Source organism: Pholcus phalangioides, unplaced genomic scaffold (genome assembly GCF_987345545.1).
Source record: "Pholcus phalangioides strain wild (caught in Gottingen) unplaced genomic scaffold, Ppha-v1.0 ptg000042l_1, whole genome shotgun sequence".
NCBI classification, from domain to species: Eukaryota; Metazoa; Arthropoda; class Arachnida; order Araneae; family Pholcidae; genus Pholcus; species Pholcus phalangioides.
In genome coordinates, this window is record NW_028301628.1 from 5136880 (window position 1) to 5164573 (window position 27694).

Genomic DNA, 27694 nt, shown 5'->3' on the forward strand with positions numbered 1-27694 from the left:
CTTGGGAAATAACTTTTGAACGATTTATCCACCCATATTACTCTATGGATAGCATTTCCATCAAATTCTGTAGAAAAATAAGTGAAAAAAGTGTAATAAAAATTTAAATAAGTCAAAAATGAGAGAATGAAAAAAAGCGACGGATACAAAAGGACAAGAAAAGCAAGAAAGTTTTTGCCGTACGTGATGGTATTCTTATATTATCACTACAGATCATCTATTTCATTCGTCGACGAGACAGAATTTCAGGTCGGATCTCGATAGTAAAATGTACTTTCGAGACGATAAACATAAAAATCCGACGCACGATATGGATACTTTTCACTATCAGTATTATCGTTGTTGTCCGGGGTAACAACTAAGATAAGAAAAACAATATATTCGGATTATACCAAAGATTCTAAAATATTCTACCATACGATGTCAGGATTTTCTAAATTTCGATATTGCAAGTTCATACATGTCTGGTCTCATACGGTAGTAGTGGCGTGGATACTTGAATAAAGATATTTATTCCGTGGTCTTAATCGATAAATGGCTTTGAAGTTAATTATATAAAGATTTGTCGGTTATTTTCTATTAACTTTTCAAAAAATAGGTGATTTAAAAATATTAAATTTATGGTAAAGTTCTGAAATGAATAAAATTTTCGTTTTGTAAATTGAGTTTGGAATCTCACACGATCAGGAACAAAATATCAGGTGCTTTCACATGTAAAAAATTGTTTGTCTAATAAATAAATCCAATGTTCCCCATTACAAACATCAGCTGTTAAGGAAGAATAAAATTTAATTTTTTTGTTTTTAGTTTCAATATTGTTTCTATGGAAATGGACAAATCCAAAAAACATATAGGATCGTTCAGAAATTTTATGTGAAAACTGAAGGGCAGAAAGAATACATAACAGAGAAAAACTAATAAAATCAATTTTAAAATCATAATTCGACGGGTAAAAAGTTAAATTACATGAAATTACCAGCTATAAAAAACCGTTTTTCTCTATATACTGGGAGCATTGATAAAGTCACATTGTAAAGGCGTAAATGTGCCTGAAAACCATTGTTTGGAAGCCACGGTAACTAGAGTAAACATTCTGAAATTCATTGTTAAGTCCCACGAACCATTGTTGCCCAATGGGTTTTCATCCATTCAGCCCAGCTCTGACTCACTTTTAAAGTAGCCTATCACTCAAGTCGGGCCCTGTTTGTATAAATTGGTATCGTGCAAAATTTGGCGGCAATCGGCCCAAAACTGAAAATTTGTATAAATAACATACACATAAAGAGATAGAGAATCAATTTTACATTAAAAATTATTTTTTAACTGAAAAGTCACGTTTAACTAACCTCTCTAAAATTCAAAATTTTTCATGAACTATTACATAAAAATTTGAAGGAGAAAAAGTGGACAACTTTCTGGGACAGGAGACATTTCTTGTAAATGATAATCATGCTGCCAATCTATGCGAAAACTTAGAAAAATCACTTTTAAACTATTTGCTGATACTGTTAACGTACGTTATATCGACCCCTATTCTTATATGGAAAACTCGCGTTGTACTGGGGGTTCGTTGCATCGAACGTTTAAAAGAATTAGCTTCTATAGAGAATTAATATCTGGACGGAGTAAAAAATATATTATTCATTTCGTTTATAATGTAAGCAGCTGCAGTGTGAATGCATCAGGCTAGAAAAAATAATAAAAGTGTAATAATTGATTGCATGTACGCATCTATGTACCGAGTTCCACAATATCAAGGGTCAAGGCCAAATACTCTTTTAATAAGCGATAAATATCAATTTTGTACATTTGTTTTTGCAAAAGATACGCCGAAAGGAGCTTACTTCGGACGTTGTATTGTATCGTATTGAACGGTTTTCGTGTGTTATTATTAGGCTGAGAAATATAACATGGGATGGATACATAAAAAGTTAAAACATCATATCGATCGTAATAATTGAATCATCGTCTATAACGACGAATGTTCGATACAACGAGTGTCTACTAAATATTTTTATTTAATTTCACTTATCAAGAAAATTGCATCTGGTAACAACCTCAAACAATGTGGTCATTACATCTGTTACACTGAGTCAAAATTTTTCGTCTCATGTGAGTGTTTCTAAGTGGTACCAACCTCTCGATGAGTATAAAAAACAGGCCTGCCGTTCGGAATCGGCAATAAATTGTAGGTCCCGGTCTAATTAGCCCTCGTGTGCAGAAAAATGACCGTGGTGCGACAAAAATTATCAATGATCAACGCGTTTGTGTCTAAGTGGTTTACTATTTTAATCATAAAATAAGTAATAGGGCCAATTTTAAAATAGTAAAAATATATATAGTTTTTAATTCTCTAATAATTTTCGCAACTTTTTTTTATCCCATATCTGACAGAAAGGCTCGCAAAATTAAGAATTATGGAAGAGAGCGACACATTTTCATTTCTTTGAAATATAGTTGTCAAGTTGGAAAAAATTCCTTTTATCTACGATATACTCTCTCTGCCACCGTAATTCTTCATAAATGACCCGTGGTCATTTACAAAGAATTACGATAAGGGTTGGGGTAATGGCCAGAAACAATAAAGCGGGTTCATAACTGAAGTCTTGAAACATTTTCGGATACATCGACATAAATCATATTTCGCTCTTCGTCTTCATCGTCTCTCTTTTTTTGTTTTCCCTCTTGTGATTTGAACCGTAGATCTAAAGAAAAACAAGAAAAAAAAAACCAAAACTGACTGGACATTGAACTGACCGTTTGCTGTTAGATTCGGTCGATCGAACTTTGATTTCTGTGCCGGTCTCTTTCCCACTCCTTGTCTCCTTGAAGAAATACTCTTATGGTGTGTTTTCCAAAATAAACTATCCGTCTTTCTAGGAAGTGTATGGAAGGTCCTTCTTTGAAGCTACTCTGATATATATATATATATATATATATATATATAAAACTCCATCTTCTCTTTTATTTATTTCTTTTTTGTCACTGGACAACGACTACTTGCCTTCAATTTATTTCTTGCGGTGGCCGAGGAAGCAAAGTTAATTACTTTGCTACATCAACCGTGAATCTTGAGAGCAGCTGCACTCAGTGCGAGTGCTATCCATAGGTTTTTTGGGATCCATTTCCCCCATGGCTGTGCTCTTTACGCACTGTATACACGGGGAAAAAAAGATGAAGGAAATATGATTTGAGGTTCGGGGAATCATCGACGAAAATGTTTATTTTGGCAAATCATGTCTGAGTCTTGCTATCCTAGACGAGGGAGGAAAAAAAACGCATGTATCAGTTCCATAAAAATGTATCATATCCACAAAAATATATAGTGAACTCTCTATACAGGGTGTCCTATAATGTGGCCTTTATCTTGTTAACCGTTCGTCGTAGACGTATGATACCGGTTTAAAAAATGCTCAAAAACTACCATGTACCAGTTTTGAGAGTAAGAATATAGAATGCCAGAAAATGAAAAATTTAAATTTTAGTCCTCCCAGCCGGTCCTCCAACTTCCAATTAGAAAGATTTTGAACTGTAAGCAAAGAGAAAAAGAATCTAAGTTTTTAAGTGCAATATTCGCAGAGATATTTGAATTCAATAATTAGAGAAAAGGTGGGAAATCACAGCATAAATGAGGGAAAGGGGCATTTCCTTTATTTTTTTATGTTCTTTCATAACTTTTCTCGGATTTTTGGATTCAAATATCTTAGCAAATATTACATTTGCAAACATGGAAGATAGAGGATAAGGAGACCGTTAAAAATTTACATTTTTCATTTTGAGACGCACTGTATTTTCAATCTCAAAACTGGTGCAGGATAATTTTGAATGTCTTTTGAACATTCTTTATATTCTAATCATACCTCCACGATTGACGGTGGATGAGATAAAGGCCGCGTTACCACTTATAGGACACCCTGTATAACGATACTCTGGAGACCAAGAAAAAAGTAACAGCGCATAGAGTTTATTTTTATATCGAGCGGTAGAATCATCAGGCATTGTCAGACTTTTCATGTTGTTAGCATCACTCTTGAATTGGTGTGTTGGATCCATCATAAAATATTAATTATCCACAACAAAAAATATTTTGAATGATTAGTTAATGAATGAAATTCGGTTGGTTGTTTCACGATTTCAACACAATGGTTTTATGAGCTCAAAAATACCTTCATCGGTGTAACAATGGTTTTATCATTGAAATGATGAAGTTTCATGAACTCAAATCCTTTGTTTTGACTTCAACAATGATTCCAGAGATTAACTGGAATTACTCCAATGATTAACTACGACCAGCATTTTCAAGCCTTCATCACCTACTTCATATTTTGCACAAATTTTTCATGACTCTGTATGCTGTTTTATGACTTCACTACCTGTTCTGTGTTTTTTCACGTCTGTTTCATGACTTAACAATGGTTTCGTGACTTTTAAAATAAAATACTTTCACCATTACATCAACGGTTTGGTGACTTCAAAAATACTTTCATGATCACATTAGTGGTTATACGACTTTCAACATCTGTTTTGTGATCTCAAAAATATTTGTATGATCTACTTTGAAATTTCACCAATGTTTATACATAACATCTGGTTCCAATTCAATGCTTTCATTGATAACAGCAAAGAGTCTTCATGAATCTACGTCCTATTTTAACATATTCATTCAGTATAAAATTATTTCTCAAACAATAAAGAAAAATATATTCATCCTTCCAATATATTTTCCTAGAGCTTTTTATCATAAATAGTATTTCATGCATGTCTAGAAAATGTAGAACTTCTGATAGTTACACATTAAAAAGTCAAGCTTTCTAATATACGTAACAGATCACTCCAAAATATTCTAGACCGTTCTTATCTTCTTATTACTTCGTAAATTTCAGTCCCGAAGAACCAAACAAAAAGAAAAGATCGAATTTCGACTTTTCTTTTAATAACGAGTTTCAGAGGAAAAAGAGCAAAAATAGAGTGAATTTTCTATTACTAAATTTATCATTTTTATTTTTTTCTCTCTCATCCTATTCTACACTTTTTAGTCTTTTCAAAGTGTATAAGAAGTATGAGCAGAAATTTCAGAAGTAGTAGTAGTAGTAAATTGTTGAGTAACGTGTTCATGCATCGACTTGCGTGACACATTCCTTAACGGACATCGAAATTTGCATATAAATAGCAGTGGGTTAAAATAAAATAGAAAAATAAGAGTGAGAGAGAGAAGAACGCTTCTGGCGTGATATATCTAACACCTTCTTCCAATCTACTGGTTGCATGTAGCAGATTAAAAGCAAAATAAGAAATAGTTTCATCGCTTTATTTAACGTTATAGCTACGTCGAAATTTCATATTGAAATGAAGTGCTTCTTATCCCCCCCCCCTTCTTTTCTTGTGTAGAATTTAAATAACTGGTTATTGTTATTGTAATGTTATGTGCGTCTTCACATATAATTTCTGATCAGAATCCTCTCTCTGATGCAAATTAAGGCGGGCAAATACCCGAACATAAGACGTACGGGAAGATATTTTTCTGGTTTTTATGAAAATAAACAAGATCGCCACGTCTTTGGTTTAATATCTTGGAATGTGTCTTTACGTAAGGTATCCTGGCATCAAGAGCAATAATTTTTGCTGTTTATCCGAGGTTTGCAATCCACTTATTCGAGAGATACGTGTTTTTGATCTTTTCAGAAGTTGTTTCAGAAGAAATATGACAACCTTGTTCCACATCCGGATTACTTTCAGCAGGTTAGATGAAATCAATAGGCTATCTGAATGTTATGCAGAGATGAACTTGGGGAAAATATCCTGGTTCTCTTCACCGGGAATTGAACCAGGACCTCTAACACACTGACCATTGTACTACAGAGAGACGATCTATTTTCCTTTAAAACACGCGCGGTAATGTGACTTAGTATAAGCGTGTAGCTTTGTAGTCATTTCATTCTCGCAACTTCAGCTAATGGGCCTCCAGGTGGCAGCAATAGAGATGGATGATGATTTTTGCTTGGTCAAGACACATGAAATTAATCTTGGCCGAGCAAAAACCATCATCTATCTCTATTGTAGGCTAGATTTAAACTTTCGATGAAGCCGCGGGCTTCCATAGCAAGTATATAATGCGGTATTTATAATTGTAAGGTGGAAACACCAGATTCACGAGGATGAAATGTAATGTACAGTAGCGTCATAAAGCATTGCTCAACGTTCCCCGAATGAAAATAAGAAAACAATTAATTGAAGATTTTTATTTCTTCAGAAATTGATTGATTCTAATATTTTTCTTTCATCAATTCCAATTTTTTTTTTCTATTAATTCAGGTATAACATTAAGTGATTCTGATTTTAATTTTTTTTTCACGACATCTTAAATTTATTTCTTCATTGATTCTGAAATTGTTTCATTTATCTTAAAAAAATTTCCTTCCATTAATTCTCAAATGTTTTCTCTCCCATTAATTTTGAAGTTTTTTCTAGAGATTCTAAAATTATTTCTTTTTAAAAAATCTTTTTTCTTTCATTATAACGTTCTCAAACATTTTTTGCAAAATTGCGTAATTATGCATGATTCCTGTTTGCTTATGCCAACTTTTCTCTCTTGAGAAAGGAAATTGAGGGCCCTAAGCAATGTTTCCATCCCTCTTCCCACAACTCGTTAAGATGGACCACGCGTTGAAAACCTCTGCTGTGCACCATCAAGATAGACAGGAAAGTCCTATACTCGGTGTGAGAGGGTGAAAAAATCCTATGTAAAATTTAAATTTATAGGATGTTTCAAAAATAATCATTCAATTTAAAAAAAAGTCATAACTATTCATCTTTTAATCTGTTTTGATCGAATAATATATAGGCAGAAAGAAGGAAATGTCGAGTTTCACGCAGTTGCCGACAGGTAGCGCTAACGCTGTTTTTTCGGCCGCCACTACAGTGTTTGTCAATATTTTCTTTTCCCACAGTTAGAAACCGATTCGGATGACTTCATTTTCCAGCAAGACGGGGCACCATCACACTGGAGCTTGGACGTTCGAGAAGTTTTGAACAATCTCATTCCTAAACGATGGATCGGTCGTACGGGACCTGCCGATTCAGTTTAACATCACTGGCCTCCAAGATCGCCGGACCTCACAGTGTGCGATTTCTTCTTGTGGGGGGTGTATAAAAGACTACGATTATGCCCTTTCCAGCTACATTAGCCGAACTGAAGATACGCATAACAGTAGCCATGGAAGCAGTGGATGCAAACATGCCCACAAAAGTTTGGGACGAATCCAGCTACCATATAGACATATGCCATGCAATCCGAAGAGGGCATATTGAACATCTTTAATTTGGTTTGAAAAAAAATTTGGTATAATTAGCCATGTAATATACAATTAATCTGAAGTGTCTATGTTCAATATTTGTCGTAATATACGCATTTCAAATCGGGTGATTCATTTTAAAACACAGTGTATTAGGGAGGGGAAATATTTCTCTCTTTTAATCCTAGAATTACTTTGGATCCTTTTTTGGTACCAGTGGGGCAAATCAAAAGTCATTTTGTGAGTAGCATCACCCTCTCGTTAGTGGTAGAATTCTGAAACACCCTGTATAAAGGGTTTATGTGCGTGAAAAAAAATTCATAATAACAGAAATACATCTTCAATGAGGCATTCTTCACTTTATAACTGATATTCTTGGGTTTTCCAATTAAAAGAGTATTGTGTGAAACTTTTTGAGCATGGAATACATTTTGCACTCCTCCAGATTTAGACTGTGATTACAGAGGATTTGGACACTCCACACATGATTACGCTTGGAATTTGGGTCTACTCTTTGTTGAAGCACTTATATATTTACTACCATGCGAAAGCTTATAATCCCTACCATCAAACATCTGTCAAAAAAGATCCTCTTTAAAAATCTCAAATATTAAAACAAAGCAGTCGAGAGAGGAAAGTTATTTACACCACAATCAGCTCCAAACACGTTAAAGAAAAACAATTACGAATTTATTATTCTCCAAAAGCATTACTTTATTCGAAAAATTTACGTACCAGTGTAATTCCCCTAACGCTTAAAGCTCTTTAGAAAAATACGAAAGGAAACGATTCCCCCAGGAGCGATGCCATCCTCTTTTAAACGATGAGATCCCATAAAAATCCGCGAAGGATTATGTTAAATCCGCACCCGGACCTTGAATACAAAGGATGTGCCGTGAAATATGCGGATTCACTCGGGGGAGAAAATACCCAAGACGAAGGCAAGGAAAAGGTAAAAAATAACATTCAAATACTTGTTGAAACGTATTCAGACACACGTGCGTGAATTCTTTTGAATCACGGCGGCTTAAAAAGAAAAAGGGTGACATTCATATATCAAATGGAATTTTTTTTCCCCTCATTCTCTCCAACCTGATGCCAAAACCTTTCGGTTATAGGAATCAACTTCCATAACATCGCGTGTAGAGCAAATTTTTACGGGTTTTGGCATCTCTCTCTCGCTCTCATCAAGACCAAAAACAGGCGGGGAATGTCAAAGAAGAAATGAAAAAGTAGAGAATATGAGAAATATGGCGGCTGTTACTGATAAATCGACGTGTGAACGAACATGTGGTGAAATAAATTAAGCTTTTCCACGAATAGCAACGACGAATATTATTGATTATTACATACATACTCGTTTTCCTGTTCCTCTCTGTGTCTCTCTCCTTTTCTACCCATCTCTATCTGATACATACCGCTCACCATCCACATTAGTTTTCGTAATTCCTGCTAAGAAAAGAGGAAACTAGATATTTTTCTTTGCCACACGAAGCAGTAAAGAGATGGTTCCTTGTTAATGTTACTTTTCCTCCTTCTCTTTCTCTCTCTCTCTGTTCATTTTCCATCTCTTCCAAACCGTTACAAATTAGCTTTCCACCGTGTCATAATTTGCGCCATTCATTGAAATCCTCCTGAGAAACCATTAGCTCTTGCTTGTCGTCGAATGCGAATGAACATGATGTTGAACCAAATATCTGATATACATATTACTTATAGGTTTTTTTTTCTTTTTTAATTTTACTTTTTCTTTTGTGTGGGACGATAATTTGTAATTTTCTTGCCCCGTGGCTGTCCAATTCTTTCGAATTTCCTCCCATGAATTCCGGATAAATGGTCTGGTAGCAATAAGAAAAATTACGTTTTTGTTCGTGAACACGTGTTCCATTATGGAGTGATTTTTTTTTGGATAATTTATAATTTTTTTCCCCTCAATGATGATGATTTTTCTTGGTGGAATGAAAGTTGAATAGACTCGTTAAGAGTTTGTTTAAACCTACTCATCAACTCGAGATTCAGATGATCAATATCGATGCTGATATTGAAAGTAATTATCAACTTAACACAACCTAAAGATTTTCGTCAAGATTATAATCACTTCCGAGGATATATAGATACTATAGATACAAAGATAGATACATTACTACTAAAACTACACTGCATGTGAACCTCAGAAACATTTTTTTTAGAAAATTTTAGTGAATTGGTACGTATACGGGTACTGTGGATAGCGTGAAGTTGGTTGATTTTACATGTTTTCTGTTAGGTGTTCAAAAAAGTAGCCAACTGCCATCTGTTTTGCGAATCAAGAAGCAACAACCCTAGCAAGCATTATGTGTGAATTCTGGATGTTGCAGTTCTGAATGCACAGGCTTTCAAAAGAGATATAAAAAAAAACTGAAAATATATACAATATGTCGGATGATTGCCAAACCCCGCCGACAGTAATCTCTCAGATTAATCGTTCTTGATCTCCAGTTGTTCCCCCTCAGTTTTTTTTGCAGGGGGTCATTTGTATGTCAATGTGCGGTCGTGTAGGCATCGTGCTGGACTCTCAGATCCTCAAGATACTCCTGAGTTCGAACCTCGTTGGCGGCACGGTGGTGGTCTGAAGTTTGCTTTCTTCGGTTTCTGGCTTCGAGGCACTCTATTATTTCAAAAAAAAAGAAGATAGATACGTTAGGCAGACAACGTAGATACGTAAGGACTACGCTTAGACACGCACGCACAACACGTTCTGCCCGTACCCATTCGTTAAGAATTCCATGTGGGATGTTTATGAAGTGCAGTTGTGTGTGTGTGTGGTTTAGTAATAGTTGTAATGATTTGACTAGTTATGGTACTCTATACCGACAGCAATACGCTAACGTTGTAGAACCGCGTATAATCGCGAGGATACTACTGATATTATACTCACATGCATCTATTAAACATTCCTCTCGGGAATTTTTCTAAACTAAGTTAAGCTGATCACCACTGTGCCACCTATTAAGAGTGAAACCAAGATCTTTGCCATAAATAGCCACGCTCAAAAGACCGCACTAAGGCAGTTTCGGGGTTTAATCTGATGTTTGATTTGTGTGAAAATGCTAACAATAATTCTTTAAAAAAATCCGATACGTCATTTGTTTTCCATGTAACTGGTGCATTTCAGATTGTTCATGTATTACATTCTATCTACACGAAGCCAGCTCGCATCACGGGTCTTGAAATTCTTAAAATATCGAAGAGGTGGAGTATGGACAACAAATTTTTGCGTATATATTGATATTTATCTGACTTACTGGTTTACAAAAACGAGTTTTTTAGTTGTTAGAAGCCTGTACAACAAACCAATTTTTTTCAGACGCCATCTTCCATTCTCATAATAAAGTTAATTCACTAAAAAGTGTAAAAAAAGACGTTTTTAATGAAGTGTTGGATATCAATATTTGACAGTGTGTCTGTCGTCTGTTGAATTTTGTGAAAGTTATCTATTTCCTTTTTTTTTTTTTCTGTATTAATTAGTATTCACACTCGTAACCGTAATCTACTCTCTACTTCGTAGGTCGACCTCTTCCTTCTGTAACATGGTGGAAGAAAGACGTCGGAGTCATCGATGAGACTTACGAGTCAGACATTGAAAGAGGAATCGTAGTAAACGAGCTTAACTTAGACAGCATCGGGCGGGATGACTTGATGTCCACTCTTACTTGCCAAGCATCAAACACTAACCTCACGGCTCCTATGGCAGCTTCCGTTACTATAGACTTGAACCGTAAGTTCCTGTAGTAGAAGAATGCATGTTTAAAATAATTTTTGCAAACCAAAGCAGTGGTTACGAAAAATTGTAAACCAGCAATAATTAAGGAAAATTGTAAACCAGCAATGGTTCGATAGAATTTTTTTACACGCAGAAACAAGTTTTGCCACTCTAGCTATACGTAGAAATAAGTAAGTGATATAATCTTGCTGTCGACTGAAAACTAAATTTTGTATTACTATCCTTCAGTAAACCCAACCAGCATAGAAATCACGACTGTTGAGAGACCAGTGTCTGTAGGAGAGAGTTTGGAGATGATATGCAAAGCTCAAGGATCCCGTCCGCCAGCGAAGATATCTTGGTGGAAGGGCAAGAACAATTTAGACCATTTCGCCGTCGACAGCATATACAACGACGTCTCTTCGAGTCGATTGAACTTTGAGCCGCTATATGAGGACGACGGCAAAGTCCTCGTTTGCAAAGCTGAGAATCCTGATATTCCCAACAGTGCCTTAGAGGAGAAATGGACTCTCAATGTCTATTGTGAGTTTTTATTTTTATTTTTGTCCCGAATATTGTAATTTACGTTGAAAAGGGGGGGGGGAGGTAACTCCCTGAGGTCATGGTCTTTTGCAACGGAGCCTAGGGTCGCACAGAGATTTTATGACAAGTGTATGTTAACAGAGAATTTAAGTAACTGGAGCCAGAAAAGGAGGAAAAAAGGTCCTAATGTAACCCTGGTAGAGAAAATAATTAATACATTGTGTGATTGAATAAATTGTGTGTGTGTGCGTGCGTACGTACGAACAATGACGTTGAAAAATAAAAGAAACAACACTTTTTTTCTAGTTCCCCAAATCTTGGGAATTTTTTTCTCTCACCGGGTTTGAAATTTCCTGTCGCTCCTCATCAAGGTTTCCATATTTTTGTGACTTTAGTGACTGAAATGATGTAACGCATTGGGCATTAAAAAACAGACAAACACCCAGGGCCATCAATTGGCGATTTACTACTAAATCACGCATGTACTTCGTCCATATTCTTCTGCGGAACTTCTAACGAATTGGTACATTTCGGAGTGTGCGTGTACGTGTAGTGAACCTGAAGTGACGTTTGTTTTCTGCGTAATGCTTGCTATGTGTGGTGCCGCCATCTACTTGTCTTGGCGATTTACTGCATGGAAGCGGAGAAATAACCTGAGGAATGTAAAAAAAGGAATAAAGATTGAATTTGTTGCCACGCGACATTTGGTCATCCGTAGTGTAGCTCTCAAGTCAACTTCGTCTTCCCCCAGTGTCCTGTAAACAGCAACGTTAACCCCCAGTGTCCTGTAAACAGCAACGTTAACCCCCAGTGTCCTGTAAACAGCACCCTTAACCCCCAGTGTCCTGTAAACAGCAACGTTAACCCCCAGTGTCCTGTATACAGCAACTTTAACCTACAGTGTCCTGTAAACACCAACAAACCAGATAATGTGTGAGTGACGGACTCCTCCGACCTCGCCCTTTGGCCATACGGGATGGGAAACCGAAACCCGGCAAACTTGTAGATTCGGTGTGTGAAGCAATCCCGCTTCTCATTTTTCTAAATAACGCAAACTGCGTTTGCGATAGGGCACTATTCTCTTTTGACCACCTGCGCAGCCTTACACTAAGGTGGTCCTCCCGTTAAGAGACAATGAACCAGATAAGACATCGAGATGTCTCTTGAAAAAAGTCTCTTAAATTTAAAAGATGTTGAAATCCGCTGTACCCTTGATTTCGCTCTTCCGTATCATTACAAGCCAAATAATGAAAACGAGAAATACAGTAAAACCCGTCTTAAAACGGACACCCCTAAGATGTAGTCACCCCTCTTTTACGGACAAATAATAACTTCTCCCTCGAAAATAATGAAAGTATGCATTTCAAACCACTGACTACCGATTACCCCTCTTTTACGGACGAATGTTTTTGTCCGAACGGCGACCGCAAGCGAGAGGTTTTACTGTATATAATGCGCAGTTGCTGAACTGTGGTTTTTCAGACGACTTTGTCCGATGTTTCGTTACGTGACGTATCTAAGGCTACTTTAATTTTTTACGGCTATACCTAAGGCACCTAATACAGAGCAGACTTATCATCTTCCATCTTAGAGTGGTAAAAGCAGTTTTCTGTTCAAAGTGACGTCTAATCGTTTAAAAAAAAGAAAGAAAAAGACCGGCATTTTATTATATAGGGCACAGCTATTGACTGCAGTGATAACCCCACTTCGCAGAAAAATGGCTGATGAGCCTACCTGTGACTTTCGAAGAGCTTTATACCTGCACATAATTTCAGATCAAGATGATTTGCGTGCAGTTTTTAATGTAGTACTTGGTGGCTTATTGTATTACACAAAAATCGCTATTCATGGACTTGTAGTTTAGGAACCATCGCCAGCTATTATAGAACATTTTTGTTTTGTTCCGTTCTTTTTAATGGCGTGTTCGCACCCACAATATTAAACTTCACTTCCAAAACAAACCGATAAAAATTCAACACACACTTCAGAACGTTATCATGGAGATACACGATTAAGAATCCGAATCAACTAATTAGTGGCCCTTTTAAAGGCAAAAGTAAAACTGGCTGTTAATTAGTTTACGGCTGCCAAGTTCGCATAATTCTCTCATTTATGATACCCTAGCCGTGCCCAAAGGTCTAACAGGTTGTAACGTATGTTAAACACATTAACTGGGAGGTTAGTAAACATCATTAAAAGTTTCTAAACGCGATATTTCTGGCTAAAACTCAAATCACAGCTGCCGCCTCTGTTGTAAACGCATTCGTATTCCTTCAAACCTCCATTTCGATCGTAGGTCTTTCCGGAAAGAATTTGGAAGGATTTAAATTCGTTCCCGGGAACTATAACCAGAGGGAACTCTGAGGCAAAACTTTCTTATTCCTGCTTTAAGGAAATTTGAATTTTAAATTTGGAAATGACTGGGAGTCATTCCGAATGTCTCGCCTCTCATGAATATAAGGTAACCATTAATATTTAGAATGTCTAACTCAAAAGCGGGATTGGAGGGAATGGTCGCAACCGCTGAAGAAGCGGAAGAGAAATGTTCTTCTTGAGCACAGTTTGCTTAATCGGGGTGAATTTTTATGTACTTTTTTCTTTTACCCCTGACACAAAAACATTATTGTGAGAAATACGTGATTCATATTTCATATGGAAAAAAAAAACAAATAAGAACCTCTCATATGAATAACGAACAAGAAAGAGCCAAAAACACAACAGCACAATTCAGTTTTATACATTTTTTTTTCGGCCATTGTTTCAAAGAAATTCGAGTCCACAAATCAACTTTATTATTTAAAATTTTTTTACTGTTTCTTAGAATGCTACTATTTCGCTTGGTAATTCGGTCAAGGTACCTCTCAAAAGCGAATGTTTCTATTTATGAGCAATTGGTAAGGATTTGTTTATATATTTGCATATGCAAACACTATAATGGGATATTTGAAGCATTTGCAGAAGCGGTAGCGTCACGTTGATTCGTATTTGAATTCTGGTACTAATGTTCAAATGCGTTAATTGCAAAGCAATGTTGATAAATATATACCACTTTTTTTCTTTTTCTTTTCAAAGAAGAGCATTCCATTCTTTTTGGAATTTTCAAGATATATTTTGCATTTTTGATACTCAAAAATACATAAAAAAACGTAATTCTCTCTCTCTCTCTCAGCAATATTTTTTTTACATTCCCAATTATTCATTTACTTAATTTTGTAAAGAAATGACTCACTTCGTTCAATTTCTGTCAGACAAAATGATGCGAAATACATTCGGCTCGCACATAATTTACCAGCATTTTATTGCTAATTTTGCTAAATTTCATATAATGAATGGCACTTTTCCCGGAGGCACTTTCTTCCCTGGAAACCATCTTAAAAAAGAAAGTTCAACTCTAAGTGCTCTGATGAAACTCCTCAAAGTTCGTATATTGAGCATATTTCTAACTCAATACCTCAAAACTTACACAATCCTTCACATCAGGGTTTAACTTTCTGAGGTAAAAAAAATATTCAGTGTGAGAAAAAAGCAACCACCACATTTGTACATGCAGGGTCTCTGAAAAAGGATTGTACATTATTTACTATTTTAACCTTTGGTTGTTGTCCCAGTGTAGAAGTGTCAATGTCTGTTATATTAAACATTTTGTGGAATTTTAAAACCTCTCAATTACACTTGTCAGTGAAGATTATCTCTAAACAATAAAATAATCGTCAAAGATATTATTTAGACAATGATTTGAGCCAGGAAGGATATCTTCTAAATAATGAAATAAATAAACGGAATTACGGGCCTAATAAAAATGTAATTGTAAGATTTCTAGAATACATTCAAACTGAAGCGACACACACGAGGATAGTCCGGGTTTGTGTTTTGTTTATGAACAGAACTGTGTTTCACATCAGCATATTTTGCAAGGGGCCCTTCTTTCTTGATTGGCTTTGTTGATAACTTCGGAACAGTAATGTCCGAATGAAAGACATTTGCCAAAAACTACTCCTAAATATTTGTTTGAAAGAATAATGAATTATGTTGCCTTGAACAATGAGTGACCTCAATTAAAATTCTATTCTCTTTCTTCTACCGATACTTTTGTACAAAACAGAAATGCGCATAAACATTGCTTGAAATAAGGGAAAAAAAGTTCTGCTGGGACACCTGCTATCACCTATTAAAAAATAAACATAAATACAAATTCAATGACCACAATAGACAAAATGCCCAGCGAGGTGGATTAAAATATATGCCCATAAAAATATGGTTGCATTTTTTTTTCTCTTTTATGATTGGAAGAAGATTCCTCCAACACTAAGGGTTAGGAATTAGCAGATTACTTAGAAAATTCAGCAAGCCGTCACTGTGTGAATAATAATGTTACATATACTCTCTTCCACAGATCCCCCAATCGTTAGTTTAGTCGTGTCTACGAAAACGCAGAAAGAGTACGTCCGAGAAGGGAGTGATGTGTTACTCGAGTGCAAGATTCAAGCTAACCCATCAGTCACGGAAGTGCACTGGCGATTCCGCTCCAGGCCTCTCCTTCACGAACCATCGAAAGGTGTTCTACAACTCAAGAACCACACCCTTCTTCTGCAAAACGTCAAGAGAAGCCACCGCGGAGCATATCAGTGCGTCGCCATCAACCTCGAGGGCGAAGGACACAGTGAAGAGATCGACTTGAGAGTCCAGTGTGAGTAATAATAATATGAAGATATCAAATCATTGCTAATTTACGGGATGGATTACTGAATAATTCAGCTTCTTTTTGAAATGATGTGCATAATTTCCTAATAGATGAGATGTCACACAGAGGATAATGACTACTCTATTTCGCTCAAAGCCCAAGTAAACTCGTCTCTAATCAAGAGATTATTTCATCTAGCTCAATGACATTAACAGAGTTGGTGAGTCTCTCATGTCTTTGAAAATGGCTAATGTCCCCGCCTAGGCTAGGCACTCGCGAACAACTGACAATTTTGCACTTAACTATCGGGCTTTCCAGAAAGGCTCCCTAAATGGCACGACAGGAACAAGGGAAGATTGAATGGATTTATTTTGATGGGCATGCTTGAAGTTTTAAATAAATCAGTTTGCAAAATTAATTACAGTTGATACTAACAGGTGATGGTGCAGAAGCAGAAGTTATATTTCATGACTTCTTTCTGTGATCTTATTTGAAAGTCATTGCTTACGAGTGTCCTTAAACACTGTGTCAACTTCAACATTTCATGTAGGAGCGTATGCGTCCATTCCAGTAGATAGATAGATATCTACTGGAATGGACGCATACTCTCCTACATGAAATGTTGAAGTAGAAACATTGCAATCAGGTGGTTTCAAACTGCGCTCTTCACTTCAGTTATGCCTTTGCTAAGCCAATAGACCTTTTCAAAATCATCACAATGTGATTTGACCCGCGTTTATGAAGGGCAATATCACCCACTGTTTGGCGTACTGAGGTGTCATCTAGATGTATTAGCCAAAAGTGGAAATTGATTTCGCAAATGACAAATATTTCAAATTACAGTCCTATACATTAAACGAGCTGCATGTTTCAGCTTTCTATATGTCCGCATTTCGAAGTCATGCCATTTCGAAGCTAAGGAGTCTTTTCTGAAACACCCCGAATGTCATATTGAATGAAATTCCCGTTTTTCATTATAAATTTCTATATTTATGTTCGTCATCTACTGTAAATACTTCTTGTGCACGTAGTAGAATAAATGCTGGGGCCATTGAGCCTAGGTAATTTGATGCCTGCATTTGACTATAACAGTTTTGGAAAGTTCTTTTATAAAACATGAAATACAAGTAATGAGCGTATCGGAGCGAATTTAACGTGCAGGTTTTAGAAATTTTTTTGCAAGTTTTGCGAAGTATATTTCATCAAACTTTTACAGTCTAATGCCGGCCTTAGATATATCATATAACCTCCTCAGTGCCTCAGTGTCGCCTGTGGGATACGCTGAGCAGCATTTGGAAAAAAGTGCACCTAGTTTAATGAAATACTTACAGAGATCTCGAAGTAAGTTCTAGATCTTGTAAACTTGCGATAGCAGACTATTCATATTCATCTGCAAACAGAAACTAATATTAGGTGGTTTCACGGTTGCAAATAATTGTAAAAGAACCTGAAATTAAAAATGACTTGGAAGATTGGGGAGGATAAATCTAAAACTGCTCTGAATACGAAAACTCAGACATCTGCTACTTTCACTTCTAATATGAAAGACAAATGGTTATACTCACTTTGAATCAAAACTTTCGTACCTTTGACATCATATAAACGTTAGGGCCCGCATAATGCCAATGATACAATCCTTCCTTCGATTGGAACGAAAGGGGTTTAAACGTATGTAAACTGTGGCCGGCCATTTCGCAAACTAGCTGAGAAATGTTGCCAAAGTTCGGCAATTAGTGTTTTTTTTTCTACTGCGGCTAAACTTGGTGACACGGGAGCGCGCGAGCAAGGCCCCCCCCCCCCATATTTTTCATAGTGATTATATTTATATTGACTCACACAAGACACAAATCGTGGTCGTGATATGATTTGTTCCTTGTTGTGGATCAATATAAAAATAATCACTATAGTGAGAGCTGTGGCCCGAATCCATATCTTGCCATGTTCGCAGTTGTTGCAACTCCTCTTAAACTCCTCCTACTAGTAGTCTGATAATACACGACTAAAAAAAATAACACAAAAGAAATAATATTGAATTTGCCAGCCTTCTCTTCCGAAAAGCAGTAGACGAACGGAACATTATCGTCACAATATGGTGCCTGCCGAATCGGGCTCATCAAAGGGAATTATCAGGAAATTGCGAAAGATTTCAATAAATAAAAATATACTGGCTTCTTAAGTGCACAAACTTAAAAATTAACTGCATATCCAGCAATGATACTTCATTAATATTCTGCAATCCATCACGACACATTCAACGCGCAATGCCGGTAAATTATGCGTGCGGGGGAATCGCTTCTCCTCTCCGCACACACAACCTATTAAACTAATTACTATAATCTAATTGACATAAGTTATAAGGCACGCACACATAAACGTTGCATACTAATTGAGCATTTTCCAACAAGTATCCAGATGCCTCCAACCGAAAAGCACGCCTTTCGAGTGATTATGCGGGATGAAAGTTTTAAAATATTCAAGGAAACTTGCGCTTTTGCCGAGAGAGAACCTCGGAGATATACACTACTAAATAAAAAAATATATATAAAACGAGAGAGATTTTTATCTTTTCGTCTGAACAACCGTTAGAAGATTAGGAAGCATCCACAATATATTTCCATTCCTGCAAATGTGTGAAAAATCCCTCCCCAAAAGCTATTTCAAGACTCGTTCCGAGAATTGTTACATGACTCAAGGGATAGGAGGAGAGTCGTTGGAAATCCTTCACACGCACATCCAGCCCAAACCTCGATCCTTTCTTCCAACTATACCACACGTAAAAACTCAGTTTAGATCGGTGTGGGAATCTCGGATGGAATTATCAGTCCGCGAAGCTAAAACCCCTACAAAAGAAAGAGAGAAGAGAAAAAATAGCCAACACATCCTATACAGAGCTTAGCATAGGGTTAGGAACGAAAGGGGTTTCCCACGTATATATAAATGCGCGTGTGGGTGGATTGGGGCCCGGTGGATACCTTAACTCGAATCCATGATGCATATATCCCTCGGCGTCCACACTTGATGACACCCAAGGGGACAACAACAACTGCTCTGGAAAACGAGGACACAATACGAAAGTTAAAGAATTCTCCGCGGGAGCATATCTTGCGTCGTTTTCTTTAGGAGAGGGACGTCGACGTCCACCATTCCTTCCTACGTACGGGGAGGGAGGACTAATACCAGTGCTTTGTGGCGCTTCCCATTCATGCCATCACACTCACTTTCCTTGGTCCTGGGCTTTAGCGCTAATTCCCTTCTCTTTTTTGGCGATGGCAATTTATTTTATTGCTGGTGAATTAACCAGTCTACATCAGTTTTCCTTGCCTTAGTTTAGTCGATATGTTCTCCTTTTTTATGAAAAAAAAACCAGACTTTCTTCCTCGTCATCGGAAAAATGTCATCAATGAATCTGAGTAATGGCGACGAGATATACATCGTCCATGTTTTTTTCCTTACATGCGTATATGTTTAACAAGAACGGGAGATGTGGAAGAGGAAGAAAAAAAAAACGATGTCATATCATTAGAACACCGATTCCCGAGAGTGCTCTTCAAATACTTATGAAAGATGGACTTCTCTCAAGATCTCTCCCATTAAAAATCATCCTCTGATTCTTTTTCCTCGTGCTTTTGCTAATATTTGCTTTTATAGTCATTCAGGGGAAGGAAAAGGTTTCTGAAGACTCTCTGATATCCGATATCTAGCGTTATCTGTCATTTAGAATCGTCGCAGATACTCGAATTGAATTTGTTTTGTGCCTGATTAGATTTTTTTCTTCTTCTTCAGTTGGTGTTTAAAAATCAGTTTTCTTTGACCCTTTAAACGATGTAACTAACAGAAATCACTCAATCCTTCTTAACCCATTCACTGCCCATATATATGAACCATACAAGTTCGAAAATTGGTAGTGAAAGGGTTGAAATGTCGGATATATACTGTCTCGCCCATTAACCGCTGATCTGCGGACCGGTGTAAGTCCGTAAAAAATTTCCTACCAGTCCAAAAGAAATTTCGACCAATTCATGTAACAACAAAATAATTCTAAAATTTATTAGATTTCTTATCTCTGTACTGCGGTGTCGATTTTGTCTCCATATTTCTTTTTTTCTTCCAATTTACTTTCTATGCTGGCCCTCAAATTATTTCTCTTGATTTTAAATATTTTGCAAGTTCTCAAACCATTTCCTCGTTTTATTTCCCGCTAGTCCGTAAATTATTTTACCCATTTACTTACAGGTTGTATAGCAAACAGGGTTTATGTCATTTCACTGGCTAACCGTTGATGCTAGAGACATACTTCCAATTAGAAAAAAATTTCCAAACAACGTGTAGCACTCAGATATGGCATTCATGTTTCAAAGGGTTGTATAGTAATTAAAATATAAAAAAATATATAAAGTTTCCGCAATCCCTAAAATCCAGTAAGGAAGTTTTTGACCTGCCTATTCTAATTCCAACTAACAAAAAAATTCCACGTTTCTAAGAACAATATTCACTGAGATATTCGAATACGGAAAATGGAGGAAAGTTGGGGAAAAAAACAGCGTTAAAGGCGGGTAAAACGGTTTTTAAAGCTCTTTTTTCCTCTCCAATTTTCCTTCTTTTTTTTGAATTCGAATGCCTCTGTGAATATTGCTCTTAGGCCGAGATTACACTATAAAAGTTATTTGATAAAATGTGAAAAATCCCACCATTGAACTCACCAGTTGCATTCGCTCGAATGTAGCCAATGCGCTTATTGGTTGAATTTTTCAAGTTTTATAAAAGATCTTTTATCAAACTTTTATAGTGTAATCTCGGCTTTAGAAACGTGGGATTTTTTTTAGTTGGCATCTGAAGGAACAGAGCAACAACTTTGTAATTGGGTTTTTGAGGACAGGGTGTCCATTTAAAAAGTATATCTATATATTTTTTTCATAACTATACAGCACTTTGCAACATGAATGACGTGTCCGAGTAGTACATGTTCTTTTGAAACTTTTTTCTAATTGGACGTATGCATCTAGGATCGACGGTTCGCCATAACCATGCCATGTGACACCTTTGCTATGCACCCTGAATATTCTGACGGTTCTCGAATTATTATTCCCTTTTTTTTCTGCACTCAAATTATTTCTTCTATTTATTTATTTCTGCCCTTGTTATTTCTGTTAATTACTCTTTTATCTCCCGGTTCACAAATTATTTCTCATATTCATTTATTTTCTATCAATCTGCATTTTATATCTCTCCTATTCATTTGTTTCCTGCTGGTCCTGAAAGACGGACTCGCGATGCGAGAATCCGGGTTCGAACCCTACAGTGGGGGTCGGCTGAAGTTGGTATTCTGTGGTTCCTAACTTCAAGGCGCGAATGCGAGCTGATCTCCCGGTTAAAAAGTATCGCCACAGAGAGCAACAGGCCTACAACGTTACAAATATTCAATCATTGCACTTCACTCGCAATTTGAAGTGTAGATGGAAGCACTGAAATATCATACACAACACTAGCTACACACTCAGACTGTTAGGTGTACACACTCACTTTGTTCCAGACTCTGCCACAAAGCTGGGCTGGAAGAGATCTCGGCAACGGGATAAGTCCAGTGGCAGAGACCCTGGCGTTCATTCATTCATGCTGGTCCTGAAAATATTTTTCCCGTTTATTTATTTTTTGGTGGCCCACAAATTATTTGCCCCATTTATTTATTTCTGTCTTGAAATTATATTTCTCCTTATGATTTATATTTCACTGCACCTTCAAATTATTTCTTCCATTTAATTACTTTTTGATAGCCCTCAAAATATTTCTCCTGGTTTTTTTTCCCGTTCCTGGAACTATTCCTCATATTTATTTATTTTTTGTTTGCCCGCAAGTTCTTTTTCACATTTTCACCGGTCCTCGTAACTATTCAACTACTTTTTTCATTAGCCCGCAGTTGTAAAATGGTTGAGGAACACACAAAACCATAAAACTTGGCCACATTGACGTCGAAGATTCCACGAAATTCTGTCGCTGTAACCGAAGTGTCATCACGGACGAGAAATGTGATGAGATTCATTCAAATACTGTATATGAAAGAACACTCGGACCCCTACATAACGAACATTAATTTAACGATTTCTGAAACTCGATATAACGAATTTCTTGTTTTTACGAATACAAATGAGGGATTAAACTTATTCTTACAATCGTCTGTTTTTCATTTCAGGGGAAAATATTTCATCAAGGAAAATACAGGGAATTGAAGTCATAAATACGGGAAATATCACGCCAATCGTGGTGAAAACGCCAAATATTGCTTATAAATAACCCGTTGTGAGAGAAATAATGCTAAAGCAAGAGCCTATGATTATTTAAAATATATTTTACGCGCGCGGCGGTAGAAATATAATAAAATATGAAGAAAATTATAGGAATATTGTTTTTTACATATTTATACAAATACAAATACAACGCCACAACAGGCAAATTGCCCAACGAGGTGGCTGACTTAAGAACATCATGGATCCCCGAGCCATTTTTTTTTAGAGGCCCTACCTACTACTGCTACACCACATATGCACCCCCCCCCCGCGGAACCCCCCAACGAACCGGTACATGCGGGAATGTGCGTGTACGTGTAGTGCAACCTGACGTAAAGTTTGTTTCTGTGTAATGCTTGTTATGTGTAGTGCTGTCATCTGCCCCCAGTTTTTCTAACTATGAGTGAAGTGTTATGGTTGAATGATTTACCGTTGTAGGACTGTTGCTCTCTGTGGCGAGACTTTTTTACGGGGAGATCGGCTCGCATTTGCGCCTTGAAGTTGGGAACCACAGAAAACCAACTTCAGCCGACCACCACTGTGGGGTTCGAACCCAGATCCTCGCATCACGAGTCCGGCACTATAACCACTCGACCACCACAGCGGCAAATTGATTTATAGCAATATTGATCACAGCGTATCAGTTATGCAAATTAACTACATCTCCGATTCTCTTAAGCTTATGAATTAAAGAGAGCTTTGATGGAAAAACTGGGACATTTTTATAAAAATGTAAGAGATGGGCAGGAATTGCTGGAGGAAATACGAGAATGTCGCGTATACGGGTTACTTCAATGAACGAAATTGGAGCTTGAAATATGCATTTTTTTTTGTCACGTCAGTAATGATTAATAAAGCAACAGACAAACACGTCGCTTATGATGAGACCTGATTCCCCAGAAATTTCTCAAGGAGAAACCACAATAACGGAGGAAAAAATGTTCCGTTATATCCGAGGTCATTGAGTTTTTATCGAGCGTTATAAAACAAGGTTAATTACCATTATCATCCATCGGGTAATAATTAGCTCAGACAGCAAATTATAGCCGTTATAAGGAGTGTTGAGGTGTCGTTATAACCGAGTTTTGTTCATTGCCTAATTTTTCTTTCAGATGCCCCAGTGTGTTCCAACCGGCAGAGGAACGTGTATGGAGTAGCGCGTCATGAGGAAACCAACATAAGTTGCCAAGTGGATGCCGACCCTCAAGAAGTCAACTTTCGATGGTCGTTCAACAACAGCCTGGGCGAGAGTATCGATATCTTGTCGTATACGAGTGACGGTGGAACGCACAGCGTCGCTCGATACATACCGAGAACGAAACTGGATTACGGAGTGCTTTTCTGCAATGCCCGTAACGCTATAGGGCAGATGAAAGAGTCCTGCGTATTCGCTATAGTACCAACAGGTGCGTGCGTATTTTCTCGCAATTTTTATATTCGGCCGACGTTGCCATTAGTAGTCTTATTTTATGGCGTTTGGGAGAGTATTAGAAAAAAATAAATAAAGTATTACTTTTTTCGATGAAGACATTCATATCATCTGTCGCACATTTTGCAGACATTTCTGAATGTTTTGTGGTAACGATTTATGAACGTTGTTTCCCTCTTCATTAAAAATTGTAACGACTTTTCGATCGTGAGTTCAAACACCAATAGCTTTTTTATATGCAATACATCCATCTGGCTTGTATTTTTCCTTTTTAATAGAGCCATTGATGCCAGCTGCGTCGGAAAAAGGAGAGAGACGGACATTTTCAAAATTCTTCATAGCTAATACCCGTGATTTATATATATATTTGTTTTAATTTTTTATTTTTGTAAATATATCTTCATACGTTATTGAACAGATAATAATACGTTCGTATTGTGAGTCTTTTCTGTAAAATTGTATTGTGTACCCCCCCTCATATGCTGCGTCATTTTCTCCAGAACTCCATATCGCGAGTTTTTTTTTTTTTTCGTTTTATTTCATACAGCGAGACTTCATTTAGAACTCCTGTTCTCTTATAGTAAGGCTTCTACTCGGATTTCGTATCTATATTGTGAGACTTCTTCTGCATCTTAGTATTGTGAGGCTTCTTCTGCATCTTATTCTTCTGCATCTTAGTATTGTGAGGCTTCTTCTGCATCTTAGTATTGTGAGACTTCTTTATTGTGAGGCTTCTTCTGCATCTTAGTATTGTGAGACTTCTTTATTGTCAGGCTTCTTCTGCATCTTAGTATTGTGAGACTTCTTTATTGTGAGGCTTCTTCTGCATCTTAGTATTGTGAGGCTTCTTCTGCATCTTAGTATTGTGAGGCTTCTTCTGCATCTTAGTATTGTGAGGTTTCTTCTGCATCTTATTCTTCTGCATCTTAGTATTGTGAGGTTTCTTCTGCATCTTATTCTTCTGCATCTTAGTATTGTGAGGTTTCTTCTGCATCTTATTCTTCTGCATCTTAGTATTGTGAGGTTTCTTCTGCATCTTATTCTTCTGCATCTTAGTATTGTGAGGTTTCTTCTGCATCTTATTCTTCTGCATCTTAGTATTGTGAGACTTCTTTATTGTGAGGCTTCTTCTGCATCTTAGTATTGTGAGACTTCTTTATTGTGAGGCTTCTTCTGCATCTTAGTATTGTGAGACTTCTTTATTGTGAGGCTTCTTCTGCATCTTAGTATTGTGAGACTTCTTTATTGTGAGGCTTCTTCTGCATCTTAGTATTGCGAGGCTTCTTCTGCATCTTAGTATTGTGAGGCTTCTTCTGCATCTTAGCATTGTGAGGCTTCTTCTGCATCTTAGTATTGTGAGGTTTCTTCTGCATCTTATTCTTCTGCATCTTAGTATTGTGAGGTTTCTTCTGCATCTTATTCTTCTGCATCTTAGTATTGTGAGGTTTCTTCTGCATCTTATTCTTCTGCATCTTAGTATTGTGAGGTTTCTTCTGCATCTTATTCTTCTGCATCTTAGTATTGTGAGGTTTCTTCTGCATCTTATTCTTCTGCATCTTAGTATTGTGAGACTTCTTTATTGTGAGGCTTCTTCTGCATCTTAGTATTGTGAGACTTCTTTATTGTGAGGCTTCTTCTGCATCTTAGTATTGTGAGACTTCTTTATTGTGAGGCTTCTTCTGCATCTTAGTATTGTGAGACTTCTTTATTGTGAGGCTTCTTCTGCATCTTAGTATTGCGAGACTTCTTTATTGTGAGGCTTCTTCTGCATCTTAGTATTGTGAGACTTCTTTATTGTGAGGCTTCTTCTGCATCTTAGTATTGTGAGACTTCTTTATTGTGAGGCTTCTTCTGCATCTTAGTATTGCGAGACTTCTTTATTGTGAGGCTTCTTCTGCATCTTAGTATTGTGAGGCTTCTTCTGCATCTTAGTATTGTGAGACTTCTTTATTGTGAGGCTTCTTCTGCATCTTAGTATTGTGAGGCTTCTTCTGCATCTTATTCTTCTGCATCTTAGTATTGTGAGGCTTCTTCTGCATCTTAGTATTGTGAGACTTCTTTATTGTGAGGCTTCTTCTGCATCTTAGTATTGTGAGACTTCTTTATTGTGAGGCTTCTTCTGCATCTTAGTATTGTGAGACTTCTTTATTGTGAGGCTTCTTCTGCATCTTAGTATTGTGAGACTTCTTTATTGTGAGGCTTCTTCTGCATCTTAGTATTGTGAGACTTCTTTATTGTGAGGCTTCTTCTGCATCTTAGTATTGTGAGACTTCTTTATTGTGAGGCTTCTTCTGCATCTTAGTATTGTGAGGCTTCTTCTGCATCTTAGTATTGTGAGGCTTCTTCTGCATCTTAGTATTGTGAGGCTTCTTCTGCATCTTAGTATTGTGAGGTTTCTTCTGCATCTTATTCTTCTGCATCTTAGTATTGTGAGGTTTCTTCTGCATCTTATTCTTCTGCATCTTAGTATTGTGAGACTTCTTTATTGTGAGGCTTCTTCTGCATCTTAGTATTGTGAGACTTCTTTATTGTGAGGCTTCTTCTGCATCTTAGTATTGTGAGACTTCTTTATTGTGAGGCTTCTTCTGCATCTTAGTATTGTGAGACTTCTTTATTGTGAGGCTTCTTCTGCATCTTAGTATTGTGAGACTTCTTTATTGTGAGGCTTCTTCTGCATCTTAGTATTGTGAGACTTCTTTATTGTGAGGCTTCTTCTGCATCTTAGTATTGCGAGGCTTCTTCTGCATCTTAGTATTGTGAGGCTTCTTCTGCATCTTAGCATTGTGAGGCTTCTTCTGCATCTTAGTATTGTGCGGTTTCTTCTGCATCTTATTCTTCTGCATCTTAGTATTGTGAGGTTTCTTCTGCATCTTATTCTTCTGCATCTTAGTATTGTGAGGTTTCTTCTGCATCTTATTCTTCTGCATCTTAGTATTGTGAGGTTTCTTCTGCATCTTATTCTTCTGCATCTTAGTATTGTGAGACTTCTTTATTGTGAGGCTTCTTCTGCATCTTAGTATTGTGAGACTTCTTTATTGTGAGGCTTCTTCTGCATCTTAGTATTGTGAGACTTCTTTATTGTGAGGCTTCTTCTGCATCTTAGTATTGTGAGACTTCTTTATTGTGAGGCTTCTTCTGCATCTTAGTATTGCGAGACTTCTTTATTGTGAGGCTTCTTCTGCATCTTAGTATTGTGAGACTTCTTTATTGTGAGGCTTCTTCTGCATCTTAGTATTGTGAGACTTCTTTATTGTGAGGCTTCTTCTGCATCTTAGTATTGCGAGACTTCTTTATTGTGAGGCTTCTTCTGCATCTTAGTATTGTGAGGCTTCTTCTGCATCTTAGTATTGTGAGACTTCTTTATTGTGAGGCTTCTTCTGCATCTTAGTATTGTGAGGCTTCTTCTGCATCTTATTCTTCTGCATCTTAGTATTGTGAGGCTTCTTCTGCATCTTAGTATTGTGAGACTTCTTTATTGTGAGGCTTCTTCTGCATCTTAGTATTGTGAGACTTCTTTATTGTGAGGCTTCTTCTGCATCTTAGTATTGTGAGACTTCTTTATTGTGAGGCTTCTTCTGCATCTTAGTATTGTGAGACTTCTTTATTGTGAGGCTTCTTCTGCATCTTAGTATTGTGAGACTTCTTTATTGTGAGGCTTCTTCTGCATCTTAGTATTGTGAGACTTCTTTATTGTGAGGCTTCTTCTGCATCTTAGTATTGTGAGGC

The 27694-nt window shown here is 36.9% G+C and overlaps 1 protein-coding gene across 2 annotated transcripts in view; it reads left to right on the plus strand.

Annotated features, from left to right (window-relative positions):
* Positions 1-27694, plus strand: part of LOC149063906 (adhesion molecule nephrin-like) — a 414420-nt gene that overhangs the window by 324794 nt on the left and 61932 nt on the right. For both annotated transcript variants that reach the window (XM_089255183.1, XM_089255184.1), the window contains exons 5-8: positions 10840-11049; positions 11284-11577; positions 15971-16264; positions 23652-23945. In XM_089255183.1, the coding sequence (XP_089111309.1) occupies positions 10840-11049; positions 11284-11577; positions 15971-16264; positions 23652-23945 (1092 nt within the window). The remainder of the gene's footprint in view (positions 1-10839; positions 11050-11283; positions 11578-15970; positions 16265-23651; positions 23946-27694) is intronic.